General features: G+C 37.7%; 2 protein-coding genes across 3 annotated transcripts; one reads left to right on the top strand and one right to left on the bottom strand.

The window, feature by feature from the left end:
* LOC592904 (HEAT repeat-containing protein 6) lies at window positions 1-21,300 on the bottom strand. Of its 2 annotated transcripts, XM_030975364.1 has the most exons (16): window positions 21,108-21,300; window positions 19,720-19,824; window positions 18,708-18,848; window positions 17,870-17,985; window positions 17,305-17,419; window positions 16,678-16,773; window positions 15,493-15,716; window positions 11,924-12,182; window positions 10,828-11,024; window positions 9,676-9,805; window positions 8,537-8,636; window positions 7,246-7,732; window positions 6,364-6,529; window positions 1,458-1,550; window positions 543-659; window positions 1-279 (listed from the first exon to the last, which is right to left on the bottom strand). In XM_030975364.1, the coding sequence occupies exons 1-16, from the start codon at window positions 21,270-21,272 to the stop codon at window positions 205-207; spliced, it is 2,586 nt and encodes an 861-aa protein (XP_030831224.1). In that variant the 5' UTR covers window positions 21,273-21,300; the 3' UTR covers window positions 1-204. The 2 variants fall into 2 exon arrangements, with proteins under 2 accessions (XP_030831224.1, XP_030831219.1); XM_030975359.1 differs by lacking the exon at window positions 1-279 and having other exon boundaries at window positions 302-659.
* On the top strand, window positions 21,268-27,810 carry LOC585972 (2-methoxy-6-polyprenyl-1,4-benzoquinol methylase, mitochondrial). The gene is made up of 7 exons (XM_785775.5): window positions 21,268-21,482; window positions 22,368-22,520; window positions 23,070-23,321; window positions 23,864-23,970; window positions 24,939-25,027; window positions 25,712-25,823; window positions 26,294-27,810. Exons 1-7 carry the CDS (start codon window positions 21,290-21,292, stop codon window positions 26,393-26,395), a joined length of 1,008 nt encoding a protein of 335 aa, XP_790868.3. The 5' UTR covers window positions 21,268-21,289; the 3' UTR covers window positions 26,396-27,810.

The raw sequence follows: 27,810 nt of genomic DNA, 5'->3' as shown, positions 1-27,810 counted from the left end.
GGAAAGGTAATCGCATTTAGGTGTGCCAATCTTTAGGGGACTTAATTTAAATGTTGATTTGCTGAAAAACTATAAAAACTATTCAACTAGCAAGGAAGAGAACAAGAAAAAAAACGAACTGTTCCCCAGATTGTTGATTTTCTGATCATCTATTTTAGTGATTCGGTGACAACCTAAGGATATTAAAGATTTGCTGACGACCCCTTACCGGACACCCCTAATGGTATTTGTCTGAGACGTGAACGATGAGAAAGAGCTTACCTCCAGTAGTTCAAACACCTGGTTTCCGAACTTTAGGGGACTTAATTTAAATGTTGATTTGCTGAAAAACTATCAAAACTATTCAACTAGCAAGGAAGAGAACGAGAAAAAAAATGAACTGTCCTCAGATTGTTGACTTTCCTGGTCATTTTTGGTGGGGATTGGCTGACAGCCTAAGGATATTAAAGATTTGCTGACAACTCCTTTACAACGACATCCCTAATGGTATTTGTCTGAGACGTGAATGATGAGAAAGAGCTTACCTCTAAAAGTTCAAAAACCTGGTTTCCGATGGTAGAGAGACAGTCACATGCACAGGACTGGAGGACGCTGTTCGACGAGTCCTGGAGGATTCTGGGTAATGCCCCTGATAACAGCTTCTTCCACACTTCAACCGCCTGTAATCAAGAGGAGTGAGAGATTTAAATCCATAAGTCTGGTAATTGATGGATGTGGGTTACATCGATACAATAAGGTCTTGCCATGGGCCACTTTATGTGAAGCAGGAGGCTCAAACTAACAGGCTCCTTGTGCACTTGGGCTCTTAAATTCACTTGTGAATACAATTTTAAAAGTGAAACTTAATAGGGGCCATAAGCAACAAACCTTAAAATTTCAATCTGGGACCCATTTCACAAAACCTTTTTTCAATGACAAATGACAAAAATCAGTGACAAATCTGTTGATAACTAATCAGAAGCAAGGATTTCAGTAGCTTATAACAAAAACTGTCATTTGTCACTGATGATAAGTTTTGTGAAACACCCCCCTGGACTGTGAAAAAAAATTAGTATGGAGCACTGGAACAATAATTGTAAGATAAATTGAAAATAGAAATAGATTCAACCTATACCATGAATAAAGCCCATGTCTACCTGAAGTATAGAAAGCTCTTTGACCCAACTCCAGTCATTAGATTCAATTAGAACTCTGCACCTCCAGTACTCAATCACTGGGGAACATTCCAATTTCAGTGAGTTGCCATTTAACAGGCACCCACATGATAATCTAACCAGAGGCATTCATGCCGCGCCCAGTGCCAACTTAACACCGGTGTGGAGATGAGGAATGTAGATATAATTCCTTCCTCGAGGATATAAGTGTGCTGTGCTGAGCATTGAATCCCCAACCTCTGCACCCACCCACAGTCAAGTCAACCACTTGACTACAACACCTCTACGTCTATGTTAACTTACCTCTTGGGGTTGAAGAGGAGGGTTGAGTTTCACTGATTTATCCACCTCAGGATCAAGCTGCTCTAACAGAGCCTTCCCAAGCTCTTCAAGAACCTACCAAGAAATGACAATGAAGATTACTTTAGTGATGGCACAGACTTAGATCTAGATCTACCAGTAGTTTTTGTTTGGTAAGTTATGAAGTTTATTTACGAGATTGACAAAACTTTGCCCTTCACGTCAACAATATAACACAAAATTGTCGGTAAGACATGTGCTATTCTAGACAGTTATTCTAGAAATGTCCAGTACCATTCATTGTAGTCCCATATGTACGAATTTGTGCTGTTTTCATGGTTTTGACTTGCTTTTTTTTTTTTACTCTTGTGGTGCAAAGGCCGCACCTAGACTTTTTGATATTTTCTCTTCCAAAAATACTGCGGCCTTTACACCGGCAAATATGGTATTACAGATAATGCACATTGCAGGTAAAAGGTGAAGGACTTAAACAAATTGTACCGTCCTAATTTTTATGCCTTTGATGGCAAAAAATAATCTCTAAATTTGCTCTGAAACGCATTTCCACACAATTACAATATTTTAGAATCTGAGTATCACCCAAAAACTTTCTTTCGTGGCAAAATAATTCAATTGTGAATATCTCAAGGAAATTCTAAGATACATCTACATGGCTGTTTATCAAAATAACAATACCAGTTTTGCTAATTTGAAAAAAAGAAAGGCTGATCATTCCAGCTTGTTCTGAATAAGTTAATTAAGTTTATACCTTTAAGACTGTGGAGTTGTATTTGTGAGTCCCTATCTGACAGACATTTGATGATAATATGATTCAATTTGAAGAAGAAAAGCTGTTCTATTTAGCCCTTTGAAAATTCTATGTCCCGAAAGGATTAATAAAGTAGTACTTTAAAGGCATCGCTTAACAATGTTAAATCTAAGATGCATGGCCCTACGTGCTATCAGTGTCTGTGATACCGTGTAATATTGAATACCTTAAAAAATTCTGCTTCAAAATGATCAAGAAATGCCTCAAAAAAGTAAAAATCTTTGAGTGACCAGTTTTACCATACTTGTTTTCTCCAATAGACCGTAGTGTTATGAAAACTGTATGGAAAAACCCAAAAATTTGGTTTCGATTTCCAATCATAAATATCTTGATAATCAGACATGCGATCGGCTTGTAAAAGCCATGGGGTTCCTGAATGACCTAAAGGTTTATATTTATGATTGCAGCATGAGCTAAATCCAGGATTTTGTTTTAGAATCTGAGACAAAGTTACCAGATCCCTTTAAGACTGTGGAGTTGTATTTGAGAGTCTTTATCTGACAAGTATTTCAATGATAATATGATTGAATTTGAAGAAGAAAAGATTTTCTGTGTAGCCCTTTAAACAGTCTATGTCCCAAAGGATTAATAAAGTAGAACCTTAAGACTGTGGAGTTTTATTTGTAAGTCCCTATCTGACAGACATTCAATGATGATTTGTTTAGCCCTTTAAACAGTCTATGTCCCGAAAGGATCAATAAAGTAGTACCTTAAGACTCTGGACTTGTATTTGTGAGTCCCTATCTGACAAACATTCAATGATGATTTGTGTAGCCTTTTAAACAGTCTATATCTAGAAAGGATTAATAAGTAGTACCTTAAGACTGTGGAGTTGTATTTGTGAGTCCCTATCTGACAGACATTCAATGATGATTTGTTTAGCCAGTCTATATCTAGAAAGGATTAATAAGTAGTACCTTAAGACTGTGGAGTTGTATTTGTAAGTCTGTATCTGACAAACATTCAATGATGATTTGTGTAGCCTTTTAAACAGTCTATATCTAGAAAGGATTAATAAGTAGTACCTTAAGACTGTGGAGTTGTATTTGTAAGTCTGTATCTGACAAACATTCAATGATGATTTGTGTAGCCTTTTAAACAGTCTATATCTAGAAAGGATTAATAAGTAGTACCTTAAGACTGTGGAGTTGTATTTGTAAGTCTGTATCTGACAAACATTCAATGATGATTTGTGTAGCCTTTTAAACAGTCTATATCTAGAAAGGATTAATAAGTAGTACCTTAAGACTGTGGAGTTGTATTTGTAAGTCTGTATCTGACAAACATTCAATGATGATTTGTGTAGCCTTTTAAACAGTCTATATCTAGAAAGGATTAATAAGTAGTACCTTAAGACTGTGGAGTTGTATTTGTAAGTCTGTATCTGACAAACATTCAATGATGATTTGTGTAGCCTTTTAAACAGTCTATTTCTAGAAAGGATTAATAAGTAGTACCTTAAGACTGTGGAGTTGTATTTGTAAGTCTGTATCTGACAAACATTCAATGATGATTTGTGTAGCCCTTTAAACAGTCTATGTCCCGAAAGGATTAATAAGTAGTACCTTAAGACTGTGGAGTTGTATTTGTGAGTCCCTATCTGACAGACATTCAATGATGATTTGTTTAGCCCTTTAAACAGTCTATGTCCCGAAAGGATCAATAAAGTAGTACCTTAAGACTCTGGACTTGTATTTGTGAGTCCCTATCTGACAAACATTCAATGATGATTTGTGTAGCCTTTTAAACAGTCTATATCTAGAAAGGATTAATAAGTAGTACCTTAAGACTGTGGAGTTGTATTTGTGAGTCCCTATCTGACAGACATTCAATGATGATTTGTTTAGCCAGTCTATATCTAGAAAGGATTAATAAGTAGTACCTTAAGACTGTGGAGTTGTATTTGTAAGTCTGTATCTGACAAACATTCAATGATGATTTGTGTAGCCTTTTAAACAGTCTATTTCTAGAAAGGATTAATAAGTAGTACCTTAAGACTGTGGAGTTGTATTTGTAAGTCTGTATCTGACAAACATTCAATGATGATTTGTGTAGCCCTTTAAACAGTCTATGTCCCGAAAGGATTAATAAGTAGTACCTTAAGACTGTGGAGTTGTATTTGTGAGTCCCTATCTGACAGACATTCAATGATGATTTGTTTAGCCCTTTAAACAGTCTATGTCCCGAAAGGATCAATAAAGTAGTACCTTAAGACTCTGGACTTGTATTTGTGAGTCCCTATCTGACAAACATTCAATGATGATTTGTGTAGCCTTTTAAACAGTCTATATCTAGAAAGGATTAATAAGTAGTACCTTAAGACTGTGGAGTTGTATTTGTGAGTCCCTATCTGACAGACATTCAATGATGATTTGTTTAGCCAGTCTATATCTAGAAAGGATTAATGAGTAGTACCTTAAGACTGTGGAGTTGTATTTGTAAGTCTGTATCTGACAAACATTCAATGATGATTTGTGTAGCCTTTTAAACAGTCTATATCTAGAAAGGATTAATAAGTAGTACCTTAAGACTGTGGAGTTGTATTTGTAAGTCCTTATCTGTCAAACATTCAATGATGATTTGTGTAGCCTTTTAAACAGTCTGTATCTAGAAAGGATTAATAAGTAGTACCTTAAGACTGGGGAGTTGTATTTGTAAGTCTGTATCTGACAAACATTCAATGATGATTTGTGTAGCCTTTTAAACAGTCTATATCTAGAAAGGATTAATAAGTAGTACCTTAAGACTGTGGAGTTGTATTTGTAAGTCTGTATCTGACAAACATTCAATGATGATTTGTGTAGCCTTTTAAACAGTCTATATCTAGAAAGGATTAATAAGTAGTACCTTAAGACTGTGGAGTTGTATTTGTAAGTCTGTATCTGACAAACATTCAATGATGATTTGTGTAGCCTTTTAAACAGTCTATATCTAGAAAGGATTAATAAGTAGTACCTAAAGACTGTGGAGTTGTATTTGTAAGTCTGTATCTGACAAACATTCAATGATGATTTGTGTAGCCTTTTAAACAGTCTATATCTAGAAAGGATTAATAAGTAGTACCTTAAGACTGTGGAGTTGTATTTGTAAGTCTGTATCTGACAAACATTCAATGATGATTTGTGTAGCCTTTTAAACAGTCTATATCTAGAAAGGATTAATAAGTAGTACCTTAAGACTGTGGAGTTGTATTTGTGAGTCCCTATCTGACAGACATTCAATGATGATTTGTTTAGCCAGTCTATATCTAGAAAGGATTAATAAGTAGTACCTTAAGACTGTGGAGTTGTATTTGTAAGTCCGTATCTGACAAACATTCAATGATGATTTGTGTAGCCTTTTAAACAGTCTATATCTAGAAAGGATTAATAAGTAGTACCTTAAGACTGTGGAGTTGTATTTGTAAGTCGGTATCTGACAAACATTCAATGATGATTTGTGTAGCCTTTTAAACAGTCTATATCTAGAAAGGATTAATAAGTAGTACCTTAAGACTGTGGAGTTGTATTTGTAAGTCTGTATCTGACAAATATTCAATGATGATTTGTGTAGCCTTTTAAACAGTCTATATCTAGAAAGGATTAATAAGTAGTACCTTAAGACTGTGGAGTTTTATTTGTGAGTCCCTATCTGACAGACATTCAATGATTATTTGTTTAGCCCTTTAAACAGTCTATGTCCCGAAAGGATTAATAAGTAGTACCTTAAGACTGTGGAGTTGTATTTGTGAGTCCCTATCTGACAGACATTCAATGATGATTTGTTTAGCCCTTTAAACAGTCTATGTCCCGAAAGGATCAATAAAGTAGTACCTTAAGACTCTGGACTTGTATTTGTGAGTCCCTATCTGACAGACATTCAATGATGATATGATTCAATTTGAAGAAGAAGAGCTTTTCAATTTTAAAAAGTATATGTCCCAAATGATCAATAAAGTGGTACCTTAAGACTGTGAAGTTTTATTTGTGAGTCTCTATCTGACAGACATTCAATGATGATTTGATTCAATTTGAAGAAGAAAAGCTTTTCTATTCAGCCCTTTTAAAAGTCTATTTCCCGAAAGGATCAATAAAGTAGTACCTTAAGACTGTGGAGTTGTATCTGTGAGTCTCTATCTGACAGACATTCAATGATGATATGACTAAGGTGCATGAGGATGCCTCTCATGATATGAACGTATCCTTTCACCATCTGGGTTAACACTTGGAGGGACTCAATCCGCACTGGTAGAGATTCTATGCTGTACCTAGAGGCAAAGAGAAAAGAGGAGATATGCAAGGACAGAAATGGAGATAGAGAAAGAGAGATAGAGGCACAGAGAGAGAAAAAAGAACAACAAAATAGGGACAGAGAGAGGAGGGCAGAGATGAAAATACAGAGATGGAGATAGAGAAAGAGAGATAGAGGCAGAGAGAGAGGGTGGCAGGACAGAGAGAGAAAAGAAGAACAACAAAATAGGGACAGAGATAGAAGGGCAGAGAAAGAGGGGCAGAGATAGAGGGGCAGAGTTAGAGGAAGAGAAAGAGGGAGACAGTGGGAAAGTAAGAAAGTAGGGGAGAAAGGGAATAAGAGAGAAAGATGGAGTAAGATAGACCACGAGGAAGAGAGAGAGAGACGGACAGCAAGAGAGAGAGAGAGACAGACAGACAGACAGAGAAGAAGAAGAAGAGAGGGGAAGAATATTCAATCGAAAGGATTAGTATTCATATTCTGATACAATCAATTGACTTTCCTTTCATCCCTACTATTCTAATCAATTAGTGTAACACTCAATAAAGACTATGAAGACATGCAACACTTTCAAAAATATGTCTACAGTACTAAAACAATGAATATGCGCCTTTTATCCAAATCTTATTTTCATTCTCTAAAGTGGACTTTTAAGACGTTTTTATGTCTTCTAATAATAAGAGTTTTAAAAAGTTTCTATGATAAGAATCGTTACCACGTTTTTCAACCCACCTTTCATTGAGACTATTGGCTGCATACTCTGATGTGTCAGCAGGCAAGCAGATGTCACTACACAGTGTCACCAACCAAGACATACGGACACCACTATCAGTCTCTGCAGCAGAGTTCACCGTCCTGTCTTCAGAGACCTCTGGTCCTCCAGAGGCACTTTGTCCATCTCTCAATGACAACCTATCCAAGGCTTGTTCAGTTACATCCGCTCCTCCTGCACTGGGGACACCTGAGGCCTGTTCTGGATCCTGTCCCACCATGTCAGCAAGGCTTCCTGATCCTCCAGGACCGTCTCTTCTGCTTTCGTCCGAGGGACTTTCAGCATTGTCCGATGACCGGTTGGCTTGGAGCCGTAGCATCAGGGTTCCGGAGCCACCTGCCTTTGGTCTCTCGCTGCTCTCCATGAGCTTGGTGACTTCATCCAGCGGGGGGCTGGCACCTAGGACAGCTCCTACACATGTCAGACAGGCTGTCCTTACGTTGCTATCTATATAGGGAGAATTCCAAACGAGACACACTGTGACTTCATAATCTTCATTTCTCATCTAAACTGTACATTCTCTTCATACATATCTGGTACGTATAGAATCTAGGAACATCTTGACATTTCAAGCATTGTGTTTCTATGTGATATGTATATGATCCTTGCATACCTACATATTATACTCATCATGGCAGTTTGTGGATGTAATATGCACTGGCATAAATATCACCGAACCATATAGCAATTAGGCATTACAAATAAACATACACACATAGCTCACATAGTTGGTTTGTGTTTCGATTGTCATATTACTGCCTTTAATAATAACATATTAAAACAGGACATGTACATTTAAGGTAACATTTACATAACTGTCAGATTGCAAAAGAAGAAGACATGAATAAGCATTATCACATGTATTTCATTGTACCTCTCCTCTCCTCTCCTCTTTGACCATGATCAACAATAGATTCTTTTATAACTTTTTATGTAAAGCGCTGTGAAACAACAGTTAGTTCGTAAGAGCGCTATATAAATGACTTTATTGTATTGTATTGTATTGTATTGTAAATATTGCTGTTTTGCAATGTTGAACTGGCACAACTAAGTGAACATACATGTTTGCAGTTTTCTTGATGAGTTTTTCAGAAATTGTCCCAGAGAAATTAATAAATGACACGGAAGCAAATAAATTCACAAATATTTCTGAAATTCAAATATAAGATCTGATCAGGAACACAGTGATTGGAGGAGGGTAGGGGCTATAATACAAATATGTTAGATATCGAGTAGTGATGATGGTATTACCTCTGTGGCAGAAGAATGGTTTGAGCGCTCTGATGATCCTGGTGAGGAGGCCAGCTTCAAGATGATTGTAAGGAACATTCATAGCTAACATGGAAAGACACTGTAATAAAAACAAGATAAAAAGTAGATCGTAATTTGAGATATAGCAAAACAGGAATAATAACAATGATTATAATAGGTCCATTTATATAGCACAGCCACTGTAAGAATATACTCTACTGTACTTAATACAAAGTATCATAGTAATATCATCAAAGTAATATTATATCTATAAAACACTTAGACACATTGTTGATGTATTAAGCGCTACCGTATATATATAAGCCAAATATTATTATCATTATCAAATCATTAACTCAGCCGTAGCTGAGCTGCCATGCCATAATAAGGCGCTAAAGCATTCTAGGAATTTCTTCCTACCGGGTACCCATTTACTTTACCTGGGTGGAAGAAGCATTAATATGAGAGGTAAATTGATAATTGATACATTGACATCACTACATGCTTAGTTTTTTTGTGGGGTATTCTAAAGCTAAGCCCGTCATTTTTTTTAAGTTACAAGAGTTAAGGGCCCTCTATTGTTTAATTCAGTCTGGTCGCTGATATGATATGGAGTATCTTTCTCTTGTTTTCCGTTGCTGCCATCACAAAAATTGAGGAACCTGGAAATAGCTTTCGGACACTTACATACAACGCGCATGCATAATACGTGTACTGCGTAGGCCACTGTACACCGGTTTCAGGTTTCATGTTGTGAATGCCATTGGTTTGACAGTTACAAATACTTCCACATAAAATTGTGCAGACAATCGTCTCGATGGTATCAATACAGGGGGGTGTTTCACAAAGATCCTAAGTCGAACTTAACTCTAAGTTGGACTTAACATTATGGAGAAACAATTGTAGCCTTAAAATAAAATATATTAAAAAGCAAAAAGTCTAGTATTTTAGACTTTTAATAAATTCCACATCAAGAACATGAAATCTCCTTGATACTAGAAAATAAGAATAATTTGAATCAACATTATATGCCTTAATATTTTCAAAGATGCTAATGGCTTTCCATCATTGTTAAGTCCAACTTAGAGATAAGTTCAACTTAGGATCTTTGTGAAGCACCCCCTGGTGCGTGTTCATACCTTGATGATCTGGGTGATTGTAGTGTGAAAGCTCTCTGCTAATAGAGCCAATAGAAGGCTTCTATGGACCTCCTTGATGGTACATGCTAGTGTGTAGGAGAAAGGTGTGAATGCTGTTTTCTTCTGGACCCTGTTCATAGAGGGGGGGAAAAATAAATTATATTACAGATGGGAACACACACGTATGGATCTACTACATATGCTCCTGCACCACTTGTTAGTAACCAATTTCTCACCAATTTTTAAACTTCCAAACTTCAACAGACACTATACATAACCCTATAAAACCTAACATACAGCCAAAACCCTGTATATTCAGATTTCTTGTTCTTCCTATTAACCCTATTTTAACTGGGCTATTTCAGACCAGGTTTTTACTGGGGGGGGGGGGTCAAATTGACCCCCCCCCCCTAAGATCTCGACCATTTCACCGCCGATCGCCGCGAAAATTTGCATGCATGTCAAGTGAAGTGTATAGAATACTGTGGTAATTTCAAATTTTTTAAAAATTCACTCAATTGCATATTTATGGTAATTTATGCAAATAAGATCATACAATTCACATTTTTGCCCATAAATCATACATTATTCATACTTAAGCATTCTTTTTCACTACATATATTTGTTAGACCATTTGGAATAATAATACAACATAACAAATTGGAAGAGCCAGGTTATTCCTTATGTTATCTCTTGTTTTGATAATTTCTTATGTATTTCATTGTTTTTTTAACTTATGTATTTTTATTGATTTTGTTGTTTTATTTCATTTATAACTACAATACAACTATTTTGACCCCAAAACAAACACCTAAACTTTAAACAAGACTAAATAACCAATGTTTTATCTCTTTTTAGAAAAAATGACATTTCCATGTTTTGTACACAAATCACAAAAATGAATGATTTTCGGGCTGACATGCAAAGACAAAAGGTCATGTGACTTTGTAACTATACGTCCAATTTTCAAAAAAATCATTTTAAAAGATGTGTAAGACTCGAAAAAAAAAAGTCATGAAAGAAAAATGTTATACCTGTCGCGGTTTCGGAGTAGTCGCGAAATTTCTACAGGGGGGGGTCAAATTGACCACCCCCCCCCCCCCCCCAGTTAACATAGGGTTAAAGGTATCCTGATAAAATTTGAGTACTTACCTATCATCAGCTGCGATAAGGAACTGCTTGGAGCCATCTAGGAGAGCCATGATGACTGCAACACTTGCCACCCTGGCCTTTGGGGAGGGGTCCTTTAACATACAGGTGAAGAGGGTCTGTGTGTTGTGACCTCCTGTGGGAGGAGAGTCTGGTACGAAGGCTGACCAGAAACCGAACATCTGTCTCTTATCCGTGTTCTGGGCAGAAAGCAAACAAGAAATGACAGTTTTTTTTTATAAATGTAATGCTTCCTGGAAGAAATTTCAATTATTTAAACATATTTGTGGCTTACACCCAGTAAATAGACCAGTGATGGCCTGGTGGTAGAGTCGCTGCCTGGCAAGCAGTAAATGCAGGTTCAAGTCCCGCTGGTTCCAAGATTTTTTCTGACTTGTTTTTCAATACAGATCTATCAATCGATCTTATTTACTGGGTGTAAGCCACAAATTTGTTTAAATAAAAGAAATGACAGGTCCCTAATATTATACAAGCTAATATGAGTTAACCCTACAATTTTGGAGCAAGCGCCAAAGCCCCCACTGTAATACATGCAAACTGCATGAAAGTGACGATATTCACTATCAAACTGCAATTTTTTCTTATTTCGGTATAGTCAAGTTTCTTTATTGTTTCCTACAATCAATTATCTGCTGACCTAAATGTCTTCAAGTTACAGTTTTGTACTGATGTTGATAGTAACTCAATGCCTGCTACTTCTACTGAGGGGGAGGGGGGCATTATAAGGGAGTGCCAGGGTATGTCATGCATTTAAATATTGCTAAGTCATACACATGTGCATTGTCTCTTTCATAGACTCATTAGCCAGTACTCATAACAACTTCTTTATACCAGAGTACAAACCCTACTTAGTAAGTGGCAGGAGTAAGCCCATTGGTTTACAGAGTGCTAAGCGTAAACCTCTTCATCATATAAAATTGACTTAACTCTGTAATTAAATGAACACTATGGAATTGAATTCTCAATATGGGCCCATGTGAAAGATAAGTTGTCATGCCCAAATAAAACCTCCAACCCCTTCCAACCATATCTCTTACTTTTTCTTTTTTTCTAGGTTTATTTAAAAACTCTATCTCACCTTCACCACACTGTGCAGACACCCTAGAGATGCCTGTCTCACTTTAGAGGATGCTGATCTTAGTTTTGATACCTGCCCTCCCTCTGAATCCGAGTACTCTGACTCTGAACTGCTCACTCTACCCCAGCTCGGCCAGAAGGAGAGTGTGTCTGGGTTGGAAGAGCCATCTGCTGTGGCCGTTCCATCAGGTTGATGTCCTCCCTGTTTGATGGAAACTGTTGGACTTTCTTCCTGTTTCTCTCGTTGTTGTTTTGCTTGCCTACACAAAGATAGTACATGGTTCAAACTAATATTTTAATTCTCACATTTTATACACAGGAATTTGTATTACCGTATTTGCCGGCGAAAAGGCCGCAGCGCCGCAAAGGCCGCACACGCGATTTTGACATTTAAAAAAATAAATAAATAATTTTAAAAATTGTCGGAGGCGGGATATGAACCCTCCCCTACAAATGTTGATATGACCCAAATCACCGCCTTAGACCGCTCGGCCATCCCGTCCCTGATGCTATCCCTTGCAGTTTTCTCTTGTGTAAATATTGAAATGGATTCAAAATGGCGACTTCGCGCGCTGGATGCTTCGCGGCAGCTCCGTTAAACAGGCCCTTCTTTTACTTTTGCAATGCATTGGCACGAACATAGATCAAGATCTATCTGCAGATGTTGTTTTGGGAAGTTTATTTTCGTCTTCATGTCAACAATGCAAGATAAAATTGTTGGTAAGATGTGTGGAAATGTCCTGTACCATAATGGTATAGTTATTGTACCGTTCGTAGTCCCATATGTGCAAATTCGTGCTGGTTTTGACTTTTTGACTTTTTTTGGTTTTTTACTCTTTCGCCGCAAAGGCCGCACCCCAAATTTTTGATATTTTCTCTTCCAAAAATACTGCTGCCTTTACGCCGGCAAATACGGTATGCAAGTTAACAATCAATCATCTAAAATTCAACGGAGCGAACCTGTATAATTTCCAGCCTATTTTCAGAAATTTTTAGCTATATCAACAACTGAAGTGAACACTGGTAAATCGATATGTGAAAAAGGAAATAACATATATGAAATTGAAGGACCAAGAGCTCCCTGAGTAGTATGATTAACAAATGTAATATCTCTTGCTTTGTCTAGTGGCTAAAGGTGGTAATCCTATACTGTTTTCACACTGGCAAAATTTTGCTTAACCCTGTGGTTAGCTGGCCCTGCAAAATAGCAGAGCTAACCCCGCAATTGTGGTGCTAACTCCTGCTAACTCCTCAACTGCAGTGCCAAGCAAATGAATGAGAACAGAAACGAACTAGATGGAATTTTGACTGCGCGCAGTCGAAAATGATGCCTCCCCCATAGAGCAATTTAAACAAGTTTGGAGTTTAAATCTCCAGTGGTTATTGAGATATCATGATAACAATCTCAATGTATGGAATTTCATAAGTTGACCTCTGTGACCCTTGACCTTTGACCTACGTGCTCCAAAATCTAATCAGATTGTCTTCCTATGGTGATACACACTATCATTAAGTTTGAAGTTTAAATCTCCAGTGGTTCTTGAGATATTATGATAACAATCTCAATGTATGGAATTTCATAAGTTGACCTCTGTGACCCTTGACCTTTGACCTACGTGCTCCAAAATCTAATCAGATCGTCTTCCTATGGTGATACATACTATCCTTAAGTTTGAAGTTTTTACATCTCCAGTGGTTCTTGAGATATCATGATAACAATCTCAATGTATGGAATTTCATAAGTTGACCTCTATGACCCTTGACCTTTGACCTACGTGCTCCAAAATGTAATCAGATTGTTTTCCTATAGTGATACACACTATCACTAAGTTTGAAGTTTAAATCTCCAGTGGTTCTTGAGATATCATGATAACAATCTCAATGTATGGAATTTCATAAGTTGACCTCTGTGACCCTTGACCTTTGACATACGTGCTCCAAAATCTAATCAGATCGTCTTCCTATGGTGATACATACTATCCTTAAGTTTGAAGTTTAAATCTCAAATGGTTCTTGAGATATCGCGCTAACAAACTCAATACAAGGAATTTCATAAGTTGACCTCTGTGACCTGTGACCTTTGACCTACGTACTCCAAAATCTAATCAGATCGTCTTCCTATGGTGATAAATACTATTCCCGAGTCTTAAGTTTAAATCTTAAATGGTTCTTGAGATATTGTGATAACGGTCAAACGGGACGGACGTACGGACGGACGTACGGACGGACAACCCGAAAACATGATGCCTCCGGCACCACCTTCGGTGGCGGAGGCATAAAAATAGTCCGGTACTACGCAATGGAGCGTATCGCAGCTGGCCAGATGCGAAGTAAGGAGCCCACTGTCCAATCATAACATTTACGATATCCGGGGCTAACGAATTGCAGTGAGAACAGCGTGAATTTTCTTACTCCGGAATAGGCACTAGTAAGGGACTAAAAACAGCGTGTGTGAAAAGCCAAAAAAGTTAGTCCGGGGGTTAAGGATAGTACGGGGCTAAGCAAAGTACGGGGTTAAGCAAAACCAGTGTGAAAAGAGTATCAGAAAGGACCATTAGTAAATGGCAATATCAAAGGATTTTTTTTGTTTTGTTTAATGAATTAAATGGATAAAAGACATACACTGTATGTCCTATGGGACGCACAACAAGGAATCATCCTTTAAAGGGAAAATCCACCCTGATATCATATTGGTTTTTATGGAAGCAGAAAAATGGGATACAAAAAAGTTGTGAGAGTTTGAGCAATATCCAATTAAAAATAGGAAAGTTAAGGATATCTAAAGTTGTAATCAGTGAAACACAAATTTGAAACTTTTCTCAAACTTGCTCTGTACAGGAAATTCCATAAACTTTTATTTTTCTTAGTTATTGATGATGGAAGAGATTTGTTTCGTACAGGGGTTGTATCAAAAGACATTTGCAATAATTACCATACATACAGAGTGAATATATGATTGAAAATTTTCTGAAGGGAAAATATGAATTTTATTTTTTTAGTACAGAGCAAGATACGTCACAGATTTGAGAATTTGTGTTTGATTGATCGCACCTTCAAAAATTCACAACTTTCTTGTTTTAATCAGTTTTCGCTCAAACTTTCACTGACCTGCTTCTCTCATTTTTCTGCTTCAATCAAAACCAGCTTAGTATCAGGTGGACTTCTCCCTTTAAACTGGATGAGGTTTCTACATTTGCCACTCTCCACCCAGGTGTTAAATGGGTACCAGGTAGGATGCAAAAGTTAATGTGGTTAGATGAGCAAGTAGGGACGTGTAAAAATGACGCCTGGCTGGATTGCTCCCCAGGGCAGGGAGCGGAGAATGTATATACATTGTGTGCGGGTAAGCCTGAATCCGATGACAGGGGTAACAATATATAATAAAAATAAATAAATAATTACAGTGCTTATATAGTGCCTAACACTTACTTTGTCAGAAGTCTCTAAGCGCTCTACAATAATCCAGCATAATAATAAAGCGCTTATACAAATTGTTGATGTATTAAGCGCTTTATAAAAGCTGAATATTATTTTTATTATTATTATGAGATGAGGTTTCTGCACACTCACTCTTTCTCCTGCTGCTTCTTGCCTCCTCTCTTCTTGTTCTTCCTCCCTGTAGATGACTTGGGTGTTACACCTTGTGCTCCCCTCCCCTCTGAAACATCATCCCCTTTCTGCTGTGTACTGGGTTTGGCAGGGGATGGGCTGGTTTGGTAGAGGGAGGAAGGGAAGAGGGTGGAAGGGATCTGCAGGTTGGTACCAATGCCTGGTAGACCGTACAGGGAATAGCTCTAGGAATAAATAGAGAGGAATCATATTGATGTTGTACACAAAGAGTAATAACAAATGCAGAGGAGCGGTGAACGATTTACATCTGGGAAGCTCTGAAGAGCTCTGGTAAAAAAAACATTATAATACAGCTATAAGAAATTTCCCTTTTCCTCCAGCAAAACATTATTAATAGTTTTCATTAAACAGAATATCATCATTTCATTTGTTAAAGGTACATAGGGTTAAGACTGCAAGGTATGATTTTGGTTCATAACAAAAACTATACAAATGCACTTGAAAGAAAGATAAACTATTTCAAAATTAGGTCTAGACACATGCATGAAGTTTAAGAAACAGAGAAACATAAAGAAGAAATTTATTTTCCACTATGTTTAAATGTTGCTCATTAAGCCGTTGACTACTGAATTCTCTCATTCCCAAAGGCTTAATACAGTAGCCATCCGGTTCCCGTAGTCAACAGGTTAAATCAGGTACGTGTTAGTGAGCCATGGCCAAGTTTTATAATTCACACTTTGGTAAACATAAACATCCCGTCCTATTGCAATCAAATCCTTTGACGATGAGAACCTCGTAGAGGTGTCGTGGACGAGTGGATATGTCACTGGACTGTGGATCACAAGGTCCGCGGTTCAAGTCCCACCGCGGCACTAATGTCCTTTGGCAAGACATTGATCTATATTTGCCACTCTCCACCCAGGTGTTAAATGGGTACCCGGTAGGATGCGAAAGCTAATGTGCTTAGATTAGCGAGTGTGCGCTTGTAAAAATGACGCCTGGCTGCAATGCTCCCCAGGGAGTGCAGAATGTGCATACATTGTGTGCGGGTAAGCCTGAATACGATGACCGGGGTAATAATATATATAAAGCGCTTTGAGAGGGCCTTCGGTCCTGAAAAGCACTATATGTAAGAACTACATGTAGCTATTATCAGCTATTATTAGAGTAGTGTAACTCACTCACCTTTAGAGCTGCCAAGACCGAGCCCAGATGGTCAACATGGATGTTCTTCTGGGCAGACAAAAGGTTCTGTAAACCACGAAGACATCCTAATAGGAACTAAAACAAAGAGAAAATCAATGTAGTGATTAAACAGTACGATCAAACAAAGGGGCTTCAAAATCATTATAAGCATTTCTGATTAAAAAGTGAAAGAGGGAAAATCAAACTGTAGTTACAATTTCATTTAAAGTTTTAGTTTCCTTTGAAACTTTCATTCAGTGGACTTGGTATAGCACCAGGTATGCACTGTATCAAATCTACAGTACCTACATGAACTGGCATATATACAATTTACAGTCTCCCTTTTGAAATACTTTGGTACCCCCCTTCCTCCACAGTTATTCTGAAGCTTAAAATCCCTCAAATCCTGACAGGTGTAGAATGTTCTAGTGAGCATGCTGATGCCCAGCTATTAACGTGTACCTGGTAATTTACCACAGCACAAATTCTCAATCTCTCAACACAAAAGCAGGAATAAGGTATACTTTGTATGATTTTATGAAATAAGTTTTTCAGTAGAGACTGGGATATAGGGCTCATAACATCAATATAAAGTTGTAAGCATACCTACTAAGTTTCTGTACTTACTCTAACCTGTGTGTAGTCATCACAACCAGCTGGTTTGGGAGTATGAAGCGCCGATAAGATTACATCAAAACTGAGACTAAGAAGAGGTTCACTGATCACTCTCCCATCGTCACTCCTGTTTCATATCACAGCAATGGAAGAAAAAAAAGTACTTCTAGATTAGTTGAGAGATTGTTTCAACTAAATCATGAAAAATAAGCAGTCTGCCAGGTGGAGGAACCGGCCAGTAGTAATTGAAAGCATGTCAACTAAATTTGGACTGAGGTTCACAAATATTTTTTTGAGGCATAAACAATCATTGACTACTGAATTTTGAGAACTTGGGCATACTTTATGCAGAAAAAATGTGCATACATGCATTTCACTTTTAAGAGCAATAATTCATGCCATATTGGTTATTTTGCATATCAAGATTATATCTGTTTCTCTTAAAATGATATTGAGCTTTTGCTTTGGACTGCTTTTCATCTTTATGGTTTCTCCAGGTTTTTAGAATCTAATTTAAAAAGATCATCATGAAAAAATAGAAAATCAAATGGTACATAATTTGATATTGATTACTTACTTCATACAAGCATTAGCAATGCAGAGGATAGCAGTCCGTCTCACCTCGAGGTCATGTGACAAGACCATCTTCTGCAGGAGTCCTGGAGGAGAAGGCATCAATATCTCCTCAAGAAACTGACAGGAGAGAAAGGAAAAAAGACAGATTCAATATCAAATTACAAAATTACTAACGGGAGAGGCACAAGCCCAATACAGGGGGTGTTAAACAAAGATCCTAAGTTGAACTTATCTCTAAGTTAGACTTAAAAATTATGGACAGCCGTCCGGAAAGCCATTAGCAACTTAGCATCTATGAAAATATTTTGTAAAAGTTATTTTAAAAGGCATAAAATGTTGATTCGAATCATCAAGGAGATTTCATGTTCTTGATGTGGAATTCATAATAGTCTAAAATACTTGAGTTTTCTCTTAAGGATTTTTATGAAACACCCCCCAGGAGTCAAACTCTTGGAAGAATGGCTCCATGGTCAGATGCATATGTCAAGATTTTTATAATGCACTTACACGTAGGTCACTATTTCCCATTTTCTGATATTTATTTCTTTGTTAACATTTGCAGTTCATCACGATAAGCTAAGCATGTTCTCCACTCCCTGGGGAGCATTCCAGCCAGGTGCCATATTTTACAGACACTCACAACGCTGAGCAAACTTCATTAACACTCCCATTCTATTGGGTACTCATTGAACACCTGGGTGGGGAATAGCAAATGATGATTAATGTCTTACCAAAGAAAGTTAGGGCCGGGCTGGGATTTGAACCCTTTACCATGTGATCTACAGCCCAGTGACTAGTCCGCTAGACCACAACACCTCAACAAAGTTAGTTGTGCTTACCGTTTCACACTTTGGTCCATTTTCATAGAGCACAGCACCGAGAGCCCTTAGGGTGTCCGGAAGCATCCAGGATACACATTGCTTGCTCACTCCGATCACAAACTCTAGCAGCACTGTAGTACTGGGTTTAGATAGCTTGACCTGGAAAAAGGAACAAACACAACTGAACACCATCACACTTCATACTAATTAACTGACAGACTTTGGTAACCATCAAGTTGTCTTGAAGACCTTCACACGTTATGCTTCTATTCCAAAATGCAATGAATTCTACTTTTTGTGTCTCACTTCAAAAATTATTACCTCATTTGGAATTTTACTATTCAATTTGGATAGTAATTTTGAATGTTGTACTAGATTTCATGTCTATTTTCAATTGGAGTAAGCTGGTCCAGATTTTTACAGCTTTAGGAATACCAGAATAATTACATACCAGAGGGAATTCAAACATCCAATACGGTAAATTTCATCAGAGTGTGGTGTAAGTAAATATTTTTTCAAACCTCTTTTTTGAATTTTTCACACATAAGTGAGATTTTCACTCAGCATTATTTTTCTGTTGCATTTCTATCTTTGTAACCCGAGCTTTTTCAGAGCTTTAACAAAGGTATCCAGACGACCCGAGCTAAATCGCTCACTGCCCGCATTATTTTCATTATTTTTTGTAACGTCACAGTAACATAACAAATTTGGGAAAGATTTCCTTTTGCAACAGCAACCTAAAATTTACAGCATCCCTGTTAGGTTAGTGTTAGTGATAGGGTTATGCCCTTAATAAATAATAATGAACAAATCTGCAGTATTATTCATTATAACCCTATTGTGAGCGCATGTGCAGGTTTAGCGTTCACATGCTGTAAATTTTAGGTGGCTGACGCAAAAGGAAATGGTACCCAAATTTGCCAAATGAAAAAGGTTAAAAGATTAGTGATTTCAATTTTCCCAAAATTCATGAATTCCTCCAGACCAACTTGCTAATTGCCATCATGGATAGATTTTCCTGGAAACCTACCTTTTGATGAGTAATGATGACTATCAGCTGGCAGACTTTGGTAACCATCAAGTTGTCTTGAAGAGGGACTATACGGCATGCTTGGCATAAGATCTGGCCAGCATCCTGTCATGAATTGAAAAAGGAGATGAAATTTACGGTAATGATGAAAAATGAAGGAAACCGCAAGACATAAGGACAGAGGAAGAGAGACCATTATTCATGGAGAGACTAAATTGTTCAGTATAGTATTCTCCCTGTAAAATGATAACAATTAATGCACTTGGAACTTTTGACAATTTCCTGGAATTTCAGGCAGCAAAATATTCAACAAGTTAGATGAATATTAAATATTGCAAGAATGTGTTGTCACAAAAATGTCTGCTTTCACAGAAATCGTAAGAGGTGGAATAGATTTTTTTTTTTAAACAGCTCTATATGTCTTATTGATATTATGATTTGCCATTCAAATATTCAACCAATCAAGTCTTTAATCTCGTCTTTATTTATTAATACAATTAGACTAGGTCTAGACCGAATTTTCCGTCTCTTTCGTTCGTTAGCCTCTTATTGGGGTAGGGTCGGCCGGCTCTCTCTTTAGAGACGGAAACCGTCTATACACATTCCCTTGATAACGCCACGGCCATTTCAGGTCGTAGCGTTTTGCCCCCAAAATCCCCCAAAATGTCATTTTACCTCGTGCATATCCAAATGTAAATTAAGCCTAGGCTATAATACATCGGTTCCACTTACTAACTTGATTGAAATAATCAGTTTAATAGTCCCTTTTTAGGAATTTATGGGTCAAAATCGAAATCCTTGTTGAAAAAGATTTTCAAAACGGATTTTGATTTTGACCCATAAATTCCTAAAAAGGGACCATTAAACGGATTATTTCAATCAAGTTAGTAAGTGGAACCGATGTATTATAGCCTAGGCCTAATTTACATTTGGATATGCACGAGGTAAAATGACATTTTGGGGGATTTTGGGGGCAAAACGCTACGACCTGAAATGGCCGTGGCGTTATCAAGGGAATGTGTATAGACGGTTTCCGTCTCTAAAGAGAGAGCCAGCCGACCCTACCCCAATAAGAGGCTAACAAACGAAAGAGACGGAAAATTCGGTCTAGACTAGGTCTAGAGGTCTAGATCTAGACCTAGAGTCTAGACTATTCTAGACCATTTTGTTGTGACTTGCGACTCTTTTTTTTTAAATGAATGAATAAAAGGAAAAAGTAAGAGAATTTGGTCATAAAAATGTTAACAGGATTATAATATATGGGAAATAACATGATAAAGCATAAAGCCGAAAGGCATAATCATTCTTAATTTTGTGATCAATCTATGCATGGAGAAACATAAAAATCAGTGAGTGGGGCTTCACAAATCAAATTCATAAAAACTTACCTCGTCAATCAACCCATAAATAGAATAGTCTAGAGAATTGAATTCATCCAAAAGAGCATTAAGGGTCTTTCTACTATCTTCATTGTTAGATGGCACTAAATTCCGTAATTTAGAAACACAAGCTCTGAATTTCTGCCTCTCTTCTGAGATAAATTTTCGATCCATGTTGCACAGCAGTCTGAATGGAATTCAAGATGGCAGCGCCCATGAAAATTTGTCGTGCCTGTTTTTCAAGCTCTCGAAAATTTCTTTTTGGACCACGTATCTCAGCAGTTGGCACGCGAAACTTTGCTTCCAAAGATACAGCTCCGCAGAGTGAAGATGAAACGCATTTTGGATTCGAGAATGTGTCTAAAGCAGAAAAAACTGAGAGAGGTAAGATAATGACAAAAGCCTACGGGCAGGTAGGACAATCTCCCCCGTCGCTAGCGGTCTAGACCTTCGGTGGAGTTTAGTGGTGGTAGTGTGGTGGTGGTGGCCGGTGATTATATATTGATGGCAGCGCAAGTCGCAACTTCTTCCATACTTGTTGTTACATTTTAGTAATGTAACAGTAATTTTCATAAATTTCTCCTTTGCATTTGAGTCACGTGTTAGATACTGTATAGATTCTAGACCTAGATTTTATGTTATTTTATTTTTATGTTAGACTAGAGTCTAGATCTATGTTATTCTTATTGCAAATCCGAGTATGATTACTATGAAGGAGCGCGAGCATAGGTGGAGGCTGGCATAGACCAAATTTTCTGTTTCTTTCGTTCGTTAGCCTCTTATTGGGGTAGGGTCGGCTCTCTCTAGGGTCGACCCTACCCCAATAAGAGGCTAACGAATGAAAGAGACGGAAAATTCGGTCTGAGACTGAGAGCCGACCCTACCCCAATAAGAGGCTAACGAACGAAAGAGACGGAAAATTCGGTTTATGGCTGGCATAGTCGATAGCATAATCATGAAAGACACGATGATATCTTTAATCATGTTAATAATCATAACCCATGTATTGTAATCTAACGCCTAGAAGGAAAAAAAAAGACTTGGAGTACATCTAGACTTATAAAGTCCCAGATCTAGAATGAGCTGATTTATGCTGAATTGGCAGATACTGCATTGCCAATTTGATACTTACTTTAACACAATACTCAATAGCGATTAGTGTTTAAAAAATGTTGTTTTGAGTGTTGCTGAATTCAGCAAACACGTACACCTCGAGTATAGCTATGTACACTAAACTAACAGCAGTATAAACAAAAACTTGTTTTTCAGTTCATCAAGTGTTCTCCAACGTTGCCGACAGTTATGACACCATGAACGATGCTATGAGCCTTGGGATTCATCGTCTGTGGAAGGACTATTTCATGCAGGCCATGCTCAAACCAACACCTGGAACCAGACTCTTAGATGTTGCTGGTGGAACAGGTAAGTTGGTCTTCTTTTTCTTCTTCTTCCTCCTTTTCTTCTTCCTCCTTTTCTTCCTCCTCCTCCTCCTCCTCCTCCTCCTCCTCAGGTAAGTTGGTCTTCTTTTTCTTCTTCTTCCTCCTTTTCTTCCTCCTTTCTCCTCCTCCTCCTCCTCCTCCTCCTCCATAATCTGCCTCCTTCAATACTGAAGATTCTTGCAGATTTATTAACTGGGTTGTGCAGGTGGACCACTACAACAGGGTTTCTTTGCAACTATCCTTAAGCGTTCACTTATAAGGCATATGTTCTGCAATCAGAAAGAAGAACCTTTCTCAGGCCATCTGCATTTATTTTGCAGATCGCAATGATCTAGGTGGATGTAAACCTGTGGGATTCAATTTGATATACCGGTAGGTATAACTATAAGAGGCATTTTTTATAGACTCAACTCTAGCCCTAGTTATCTTAATGGAAATTTTGCAAGAAAAAATTAAAACTTCATGACATTTTCTATCTTCTGGGGATTATTCTTCAAACTTTTAATGGGTCAATTTTCATCATCATCCTTAGGTGACATAGCCTTCCGCTTCTTGGACTACATCAACCACCTGAAACAGGATCCAGAGTTTACAGAGGAGTGGCCGGACGAGATCAGATGGTCAGGGTTGGAGACAGGAGAGGATGCGATCCAGCGGGGAGATGGAGACCCAGAGGGGGCGGGGCAAACCGTGCCTGTGGAGCAACATGTGACCGTGTGTGATATCAATGAGGATATGCTGAGGGTAGGAAAGAAGAGAGCTAAGCAGAGAGGCATACAGAGTGGTAAGGGTGTGGCTTTCTTCCATTTCATTTTCAAAAGCAGTAGTTATTGGCAGATGAAATATCTTTCAGATATGATGCAGTAAACTGTTTAAAGGGGATGTACATGTACATTTCTGTATCGTAACAGATTGGAGAGTATACTATATATAGGGCTATTGTTGCACCCCCCTCCCCCACACACACACACACGCACAATAATACTCCCTGACATTCATTTTAGATACATGTGTTGTTGTTATTGTTTGTTTTGTGTTTATGTTGTTTCTTTTGGGGGGGAACCTTTGGCTTTGGCAATTTGACTGGGGTATTTGTCAAGACTGTGTGCATAATAAATGGTCTCATGTGAAAATGTGCTTTCCAGTAAATGAGTTTTTGTTGATATTGTCTCTAGCTAGTCCAAAGATCCCAATTCATTCCTTGATAAACATTCAGTATTGCCATACCAGTTTTCTCTGGAATTCCATTAACACAAAGTTATTTTTTAATCCTTAAATTCTAATAAAAATGCATCTTTTGTTACTGGTATTGTTTCATGTCTGCAGGTATATCTTGGGTGTGCGGCAATGCAGAGGAGCTTCCCATAGCAGACGACAGCATGGATGCATACACCATTGCGTTTGGTATCAGGAATGTAACAAATGTAGACCAGGTAAGATGCACGGTTGAATGTCCGAGGTGGATTTGGGAGGGGGAGGGACAGGGGGGCAGGGATAAGCAGGAGATACTACCTGCACAAGGGCAGATGATAATAATAATAATATTCTGGGTTTAGGCCAAATAAAAAATAAAAAATGTTTAGCGTCCTGTTTTTTTGAAAAATAGGAAGGAGGAGGCCAATTTTTTTTCTTTTCAAAATGGCCGCTTGGTACATTTTTCCGGACAGTCGGGCTATTTTTTCAAGATTGCCTCCGGTATTTTTTTTTTTCTTCTAAAAATCAGAAATAGATCATTTAAGCAGTATGTTTTAATTCATTTGAAGAAAAAAAAATATTTAAATTTCTATTTAAATTTTTTTTTTTTTAATTGGAGGCGGCCCCCAAAACGGAAGCGGCGGGGATGCTAAACATTTATATTTTTTTTTACCTGGCCTTATATAGAGCGTAATATATCAACAATGTCTCTAAGCACTTTACAGATGTATTATTGCCTCGTTCAGTGGATTCAGGCTTGTCCGCACACACTGTATGTACATTTTCCACTCACTGGGGAGCATATTCCAACCAAGCGCCATTTTATGGACGCTCACAATGCCAAACAAACTATCGTACATGGACTTTCTCAGATCAAGGTCATTTGTAAAAAACTGTAAAGCCCATCAAAACAAATGTTGGCCTATTTGGATGCATGTTCATAACAGTTGTGTAATCATTATTGATTTATGCACTGGCTGGTCATTCTATGATTTTTCTTTTCAAGAGGGCAAACTAAAGGTATTGTTTAGTCCCTCCATGACTTTGGCAGTGATTATCCTAAAATGTGGGACGTCCTCATGTTCAAAAGATTTGTGGATATTTTGGGATATTTCAACCATGTGTTAGTTATGAACTGGTCTATTGTTTCCAGAGCATAATGTGTTGTATGATCTTTTTAATGATATGTGCAATCTTTTTATGGCAGGCTCTGGACGAGGCTTACAGGGTGCTCAAACCAGGAGGTCGATTCCTCTGCTTAGAGTTTAGTGAGGTTCAGAATTCATTGCTGAGGATGTGAGTAGACTTGGCTTAACTTATACTGTTAATAATAATAATGGCCACTTGTATAGCACTCATATCTGCCATGCAGTGATGCTCATGGCCCTGACACATGATTACATCGATAGTAGCTGAGCCGACAGATTAATAAGCGCTCAAGCGTGTGAGGTATCCATCTACATCTGGGCAGAGAGTGGCAAATGTAGATTTATGTTTTGCTAAAGGACGTTCGTGCCAGGCTGGGATTTGAACGGCATACCTTGTGATCTGTAGTCCAGTGACCACAACACCTCTACTTTAATATGTTTACCACCACACTCTATGAAAGAGGAATATGAGATTTTATTTCCCATGAGAAACTTTTAATTTGCAGGTATGGTGTAGCTAAAGGAGACAGTGTGCCCCCCCCCCCCTTAAAAAAAAATCAAATTCCAAAAGAGAGACAGAGAGAGAGAAAGAGAGAGGGGAAGAGGGAGACGGAGAGAGAGGGAGAAAGAGTGAGAGAGAGAGAGAGAGAGAGAGAGAGAGAGGGGGAGAGAGGGAGAGGGAGAAAGAGCAAGAGAGAGAGAGAGAGAGAGAGAGAGGACTGGGTGAGACATGAGAATGACATGATTGGACCTTCTCCCCATCCCATAAGTTGCCCTATTAATTTCTCTTCCATATATTCAAAACAATTTGCTTTGTTTTACATTTTGGCAGGGCCTATGATAGATATTCCTTTGATGTGATACCGGTCCTTGGTGACGTCATTGCGGGTGACTGGAAATCATACAAGTATCTGGTTGAGAGCATCAGACAGTTTCCAAACCAGGTAAAGCATTGGTTTTCACCTTGTCTATTAAAGAACCTGGATATTAGAGAATATCTTTTCGCCATTTGAAATGTAATTTAAAGAACAATTTCAACCTAATATAGCCAAGTAAAATGCAGTGGCATGAAAAGAGGCATCTGAATAAAAAGGGCTAACTATAATCCACAAATAATAATCCAGATGGCATATAATGTCACTTCCTTATGTGGTAATGGTATCATTCAAATGTTGGCATACATATTCAGGGAGCATTGAGTATCAGTTGCATCATACTAAGACAATATTACCGCTATTATATTCAATTTACCTTAAAAATTAAGACATGGATATGTATACTTTAAAGTTAAAAAGTATATTCACTGAATGATCTCCTGAAAAATGAAAAGTTAAACGTTAAACGTGTAATATGTACACAAGAACAGACTTCTATTCCTTATCATATATTTTGCTTTTCTCCACTTCTTATACAGAAGGAGTTTTCTGCCATGATAGAGGATGCAGGTTTCAGTTTAGTGAGACATGAAAACCTTTCTCTGGGCATTGCTGCCATACACTCTGGATTCAAGTTATAGGACACTAGGATTAGCACATTCCTGCTGTGAGTTTTCAGTTTGTCGCAACAACTGTGTTCTTGTGACGAGCGATGTCACTTCAAGGCATCTGCATATCAAGGAGCTCCGCCTCTATCTTGCTGCCAACATCTACCGAAGGAACCAGGAAACAGTTCAGTCTGTGTGCGTTGATTGCATTCATACTTTCACCAATCTGCTTCTCTAATTTCTCAGAGACTCGTTTAGAAATCGAACAAAGAAAAGAGAATTGCCGACATCATATTGAAAAACAAGTGACACAGCTAACATAAAGCCCTTTGTCCTGTTTCATAAAAAAATGTTTTAATAAAAAGTTAGAGTAACTGTTATAAGCTACTAAAATCATGGCATTTGATTGGCTAAGAGCAAATTTGTTGTTGCTACGAATTTTATGAAACAGGCCCCAGGAACAGTGTTAAACTCAACAATTATGACAGAAATGTGAGTATTTTACTCAGTTTTCGGCTAAAGCCTTGGTCACAAATGCCATTACGAACTGCTACGAACGCTGTACAAACAATTTTTTTCAGACAATGGAAATGCGGGAAGACAATGGAAAAATGGAGATTTGTACAAATGCATTGTTCGTACAAACCTTTGTGACCGTAGCTTTAGGTAAAATACTTGGCCAAGTTCATTGGTAGATACTTGAAGCTCTTTTTTTTACCAAGTGTTTTAACCTTAAAAAATGAAAAACATTGTTTATAAAGGATCATGTTTTTCCAGCATCTTTCGGATGGTGACGTTAAAGGTCGGTCCCAGACGTAAATAATCATATCTGATTGATACACGTAAAACCCCAATTACACACACACACACACAGCTATCTACTACAGATGTGGACATACAGTTAACATTATAGTAAATATGCCTTTATGTTCGCCTAAACCATTAACCACCTACTATATGATATAATAAGGGCTAAAACTAGAAATTAGCTTTAATATATGCATCTTATGAACTGATTTTCATATCATTCATTTACAAAATATACTCTGCACAATAGTTAGTTCAAGAAAGTTCCATATCTAACTGAAGCCAATTTATTTTGGAGGCCTTGATTGTCAAGCATGTGGTTTTCATAGGCAGTCATTATAAGCTGTGCAATATTATATCAGTGCATATTACAATACGATGCCTGTCACTGCAAAAAAATTGGATTGGCTAAGTGATGTCACAGTGGCTATTAGTAAGTATATTTCCTTAAAGTTGGTTTCGTAAAGTAAAATACTTAGATGTGTTCTGAAATAGACTTGATCCATTTTTCTTAGCTAAGCAAAATGCTTAGTAAAATACTGACATAATTCAAATATGGAATTGAATAGGGGTTCTGATCCAGTGAGTTCTTTTGAAGCACTGATGAAAGAGAATATGGGGGGGGGGGTGATTCACAAAGA

This window comes from Strongylocentrotus purpuratus, unplaced genomic scaffold (genome assembly GCF_000002235.5).
Source record: "Strongylocentrotus purpuratus isolate Spur 01 unplaced genomic scaffold, Spur_5.0 spur5_contig_867, whole genome shotgun sequence".
NCBI lineage: Eukaryota > Metazoa > Echinodermata > Echinoidea > Camarodonta > Strongylocentrotidae > Strongylocentrotus > Strongylocentrotus purpuratus.
This window is presented reverse-complemented; position numbering and strand designations above follow the sequence as displayed.

Bases quoted from the DNA above. Each gene is read 5' to 3' on its own strand.
- LOC592904 (XM_030975359.1), bottom strand. From the start codon at position 21,272: ATGGATCGAAAATTTATCTCAGAAGAGAGGCAGAAATTCAGAGCTTGT. The intron at 17,986-18,707 runs GTAAGCACAACT...CTCTCCTGTCAG, and splicing joins ATGGACCAAAGTGTGAAACG to TTTCTTGAGGAGATATTGAT. The intron at 17,420-17,869 runs GTAAGTAATCAA...GATATGAAACAG, and splicing joins ATTGCTAATGCTTGTATGAA to GAGTGACGATGGGAGAGTGA.
- LOC585972 (XM_785775.5), top strand. From the start codon at position 21,290: ATGGAATTCAAGATGGCAGCGCCCATGAAAATTTGTCGTGCCTGTTTT. The intron at 23,971-24,938 runs GTAAGATGCACG...TTTTTATGGCAG, and splicing joins ATGTAACAAATGTAGACCAG to GCTCTGGACGAGGCTTACAG. The intron at 25,824-26,293 runs GTAAAGCATTGG...CTTCTTATACAG, and splicing joins TCAGACAGTTTCCAAACCAG to AAGGAGTTTTCTGCCATGAT.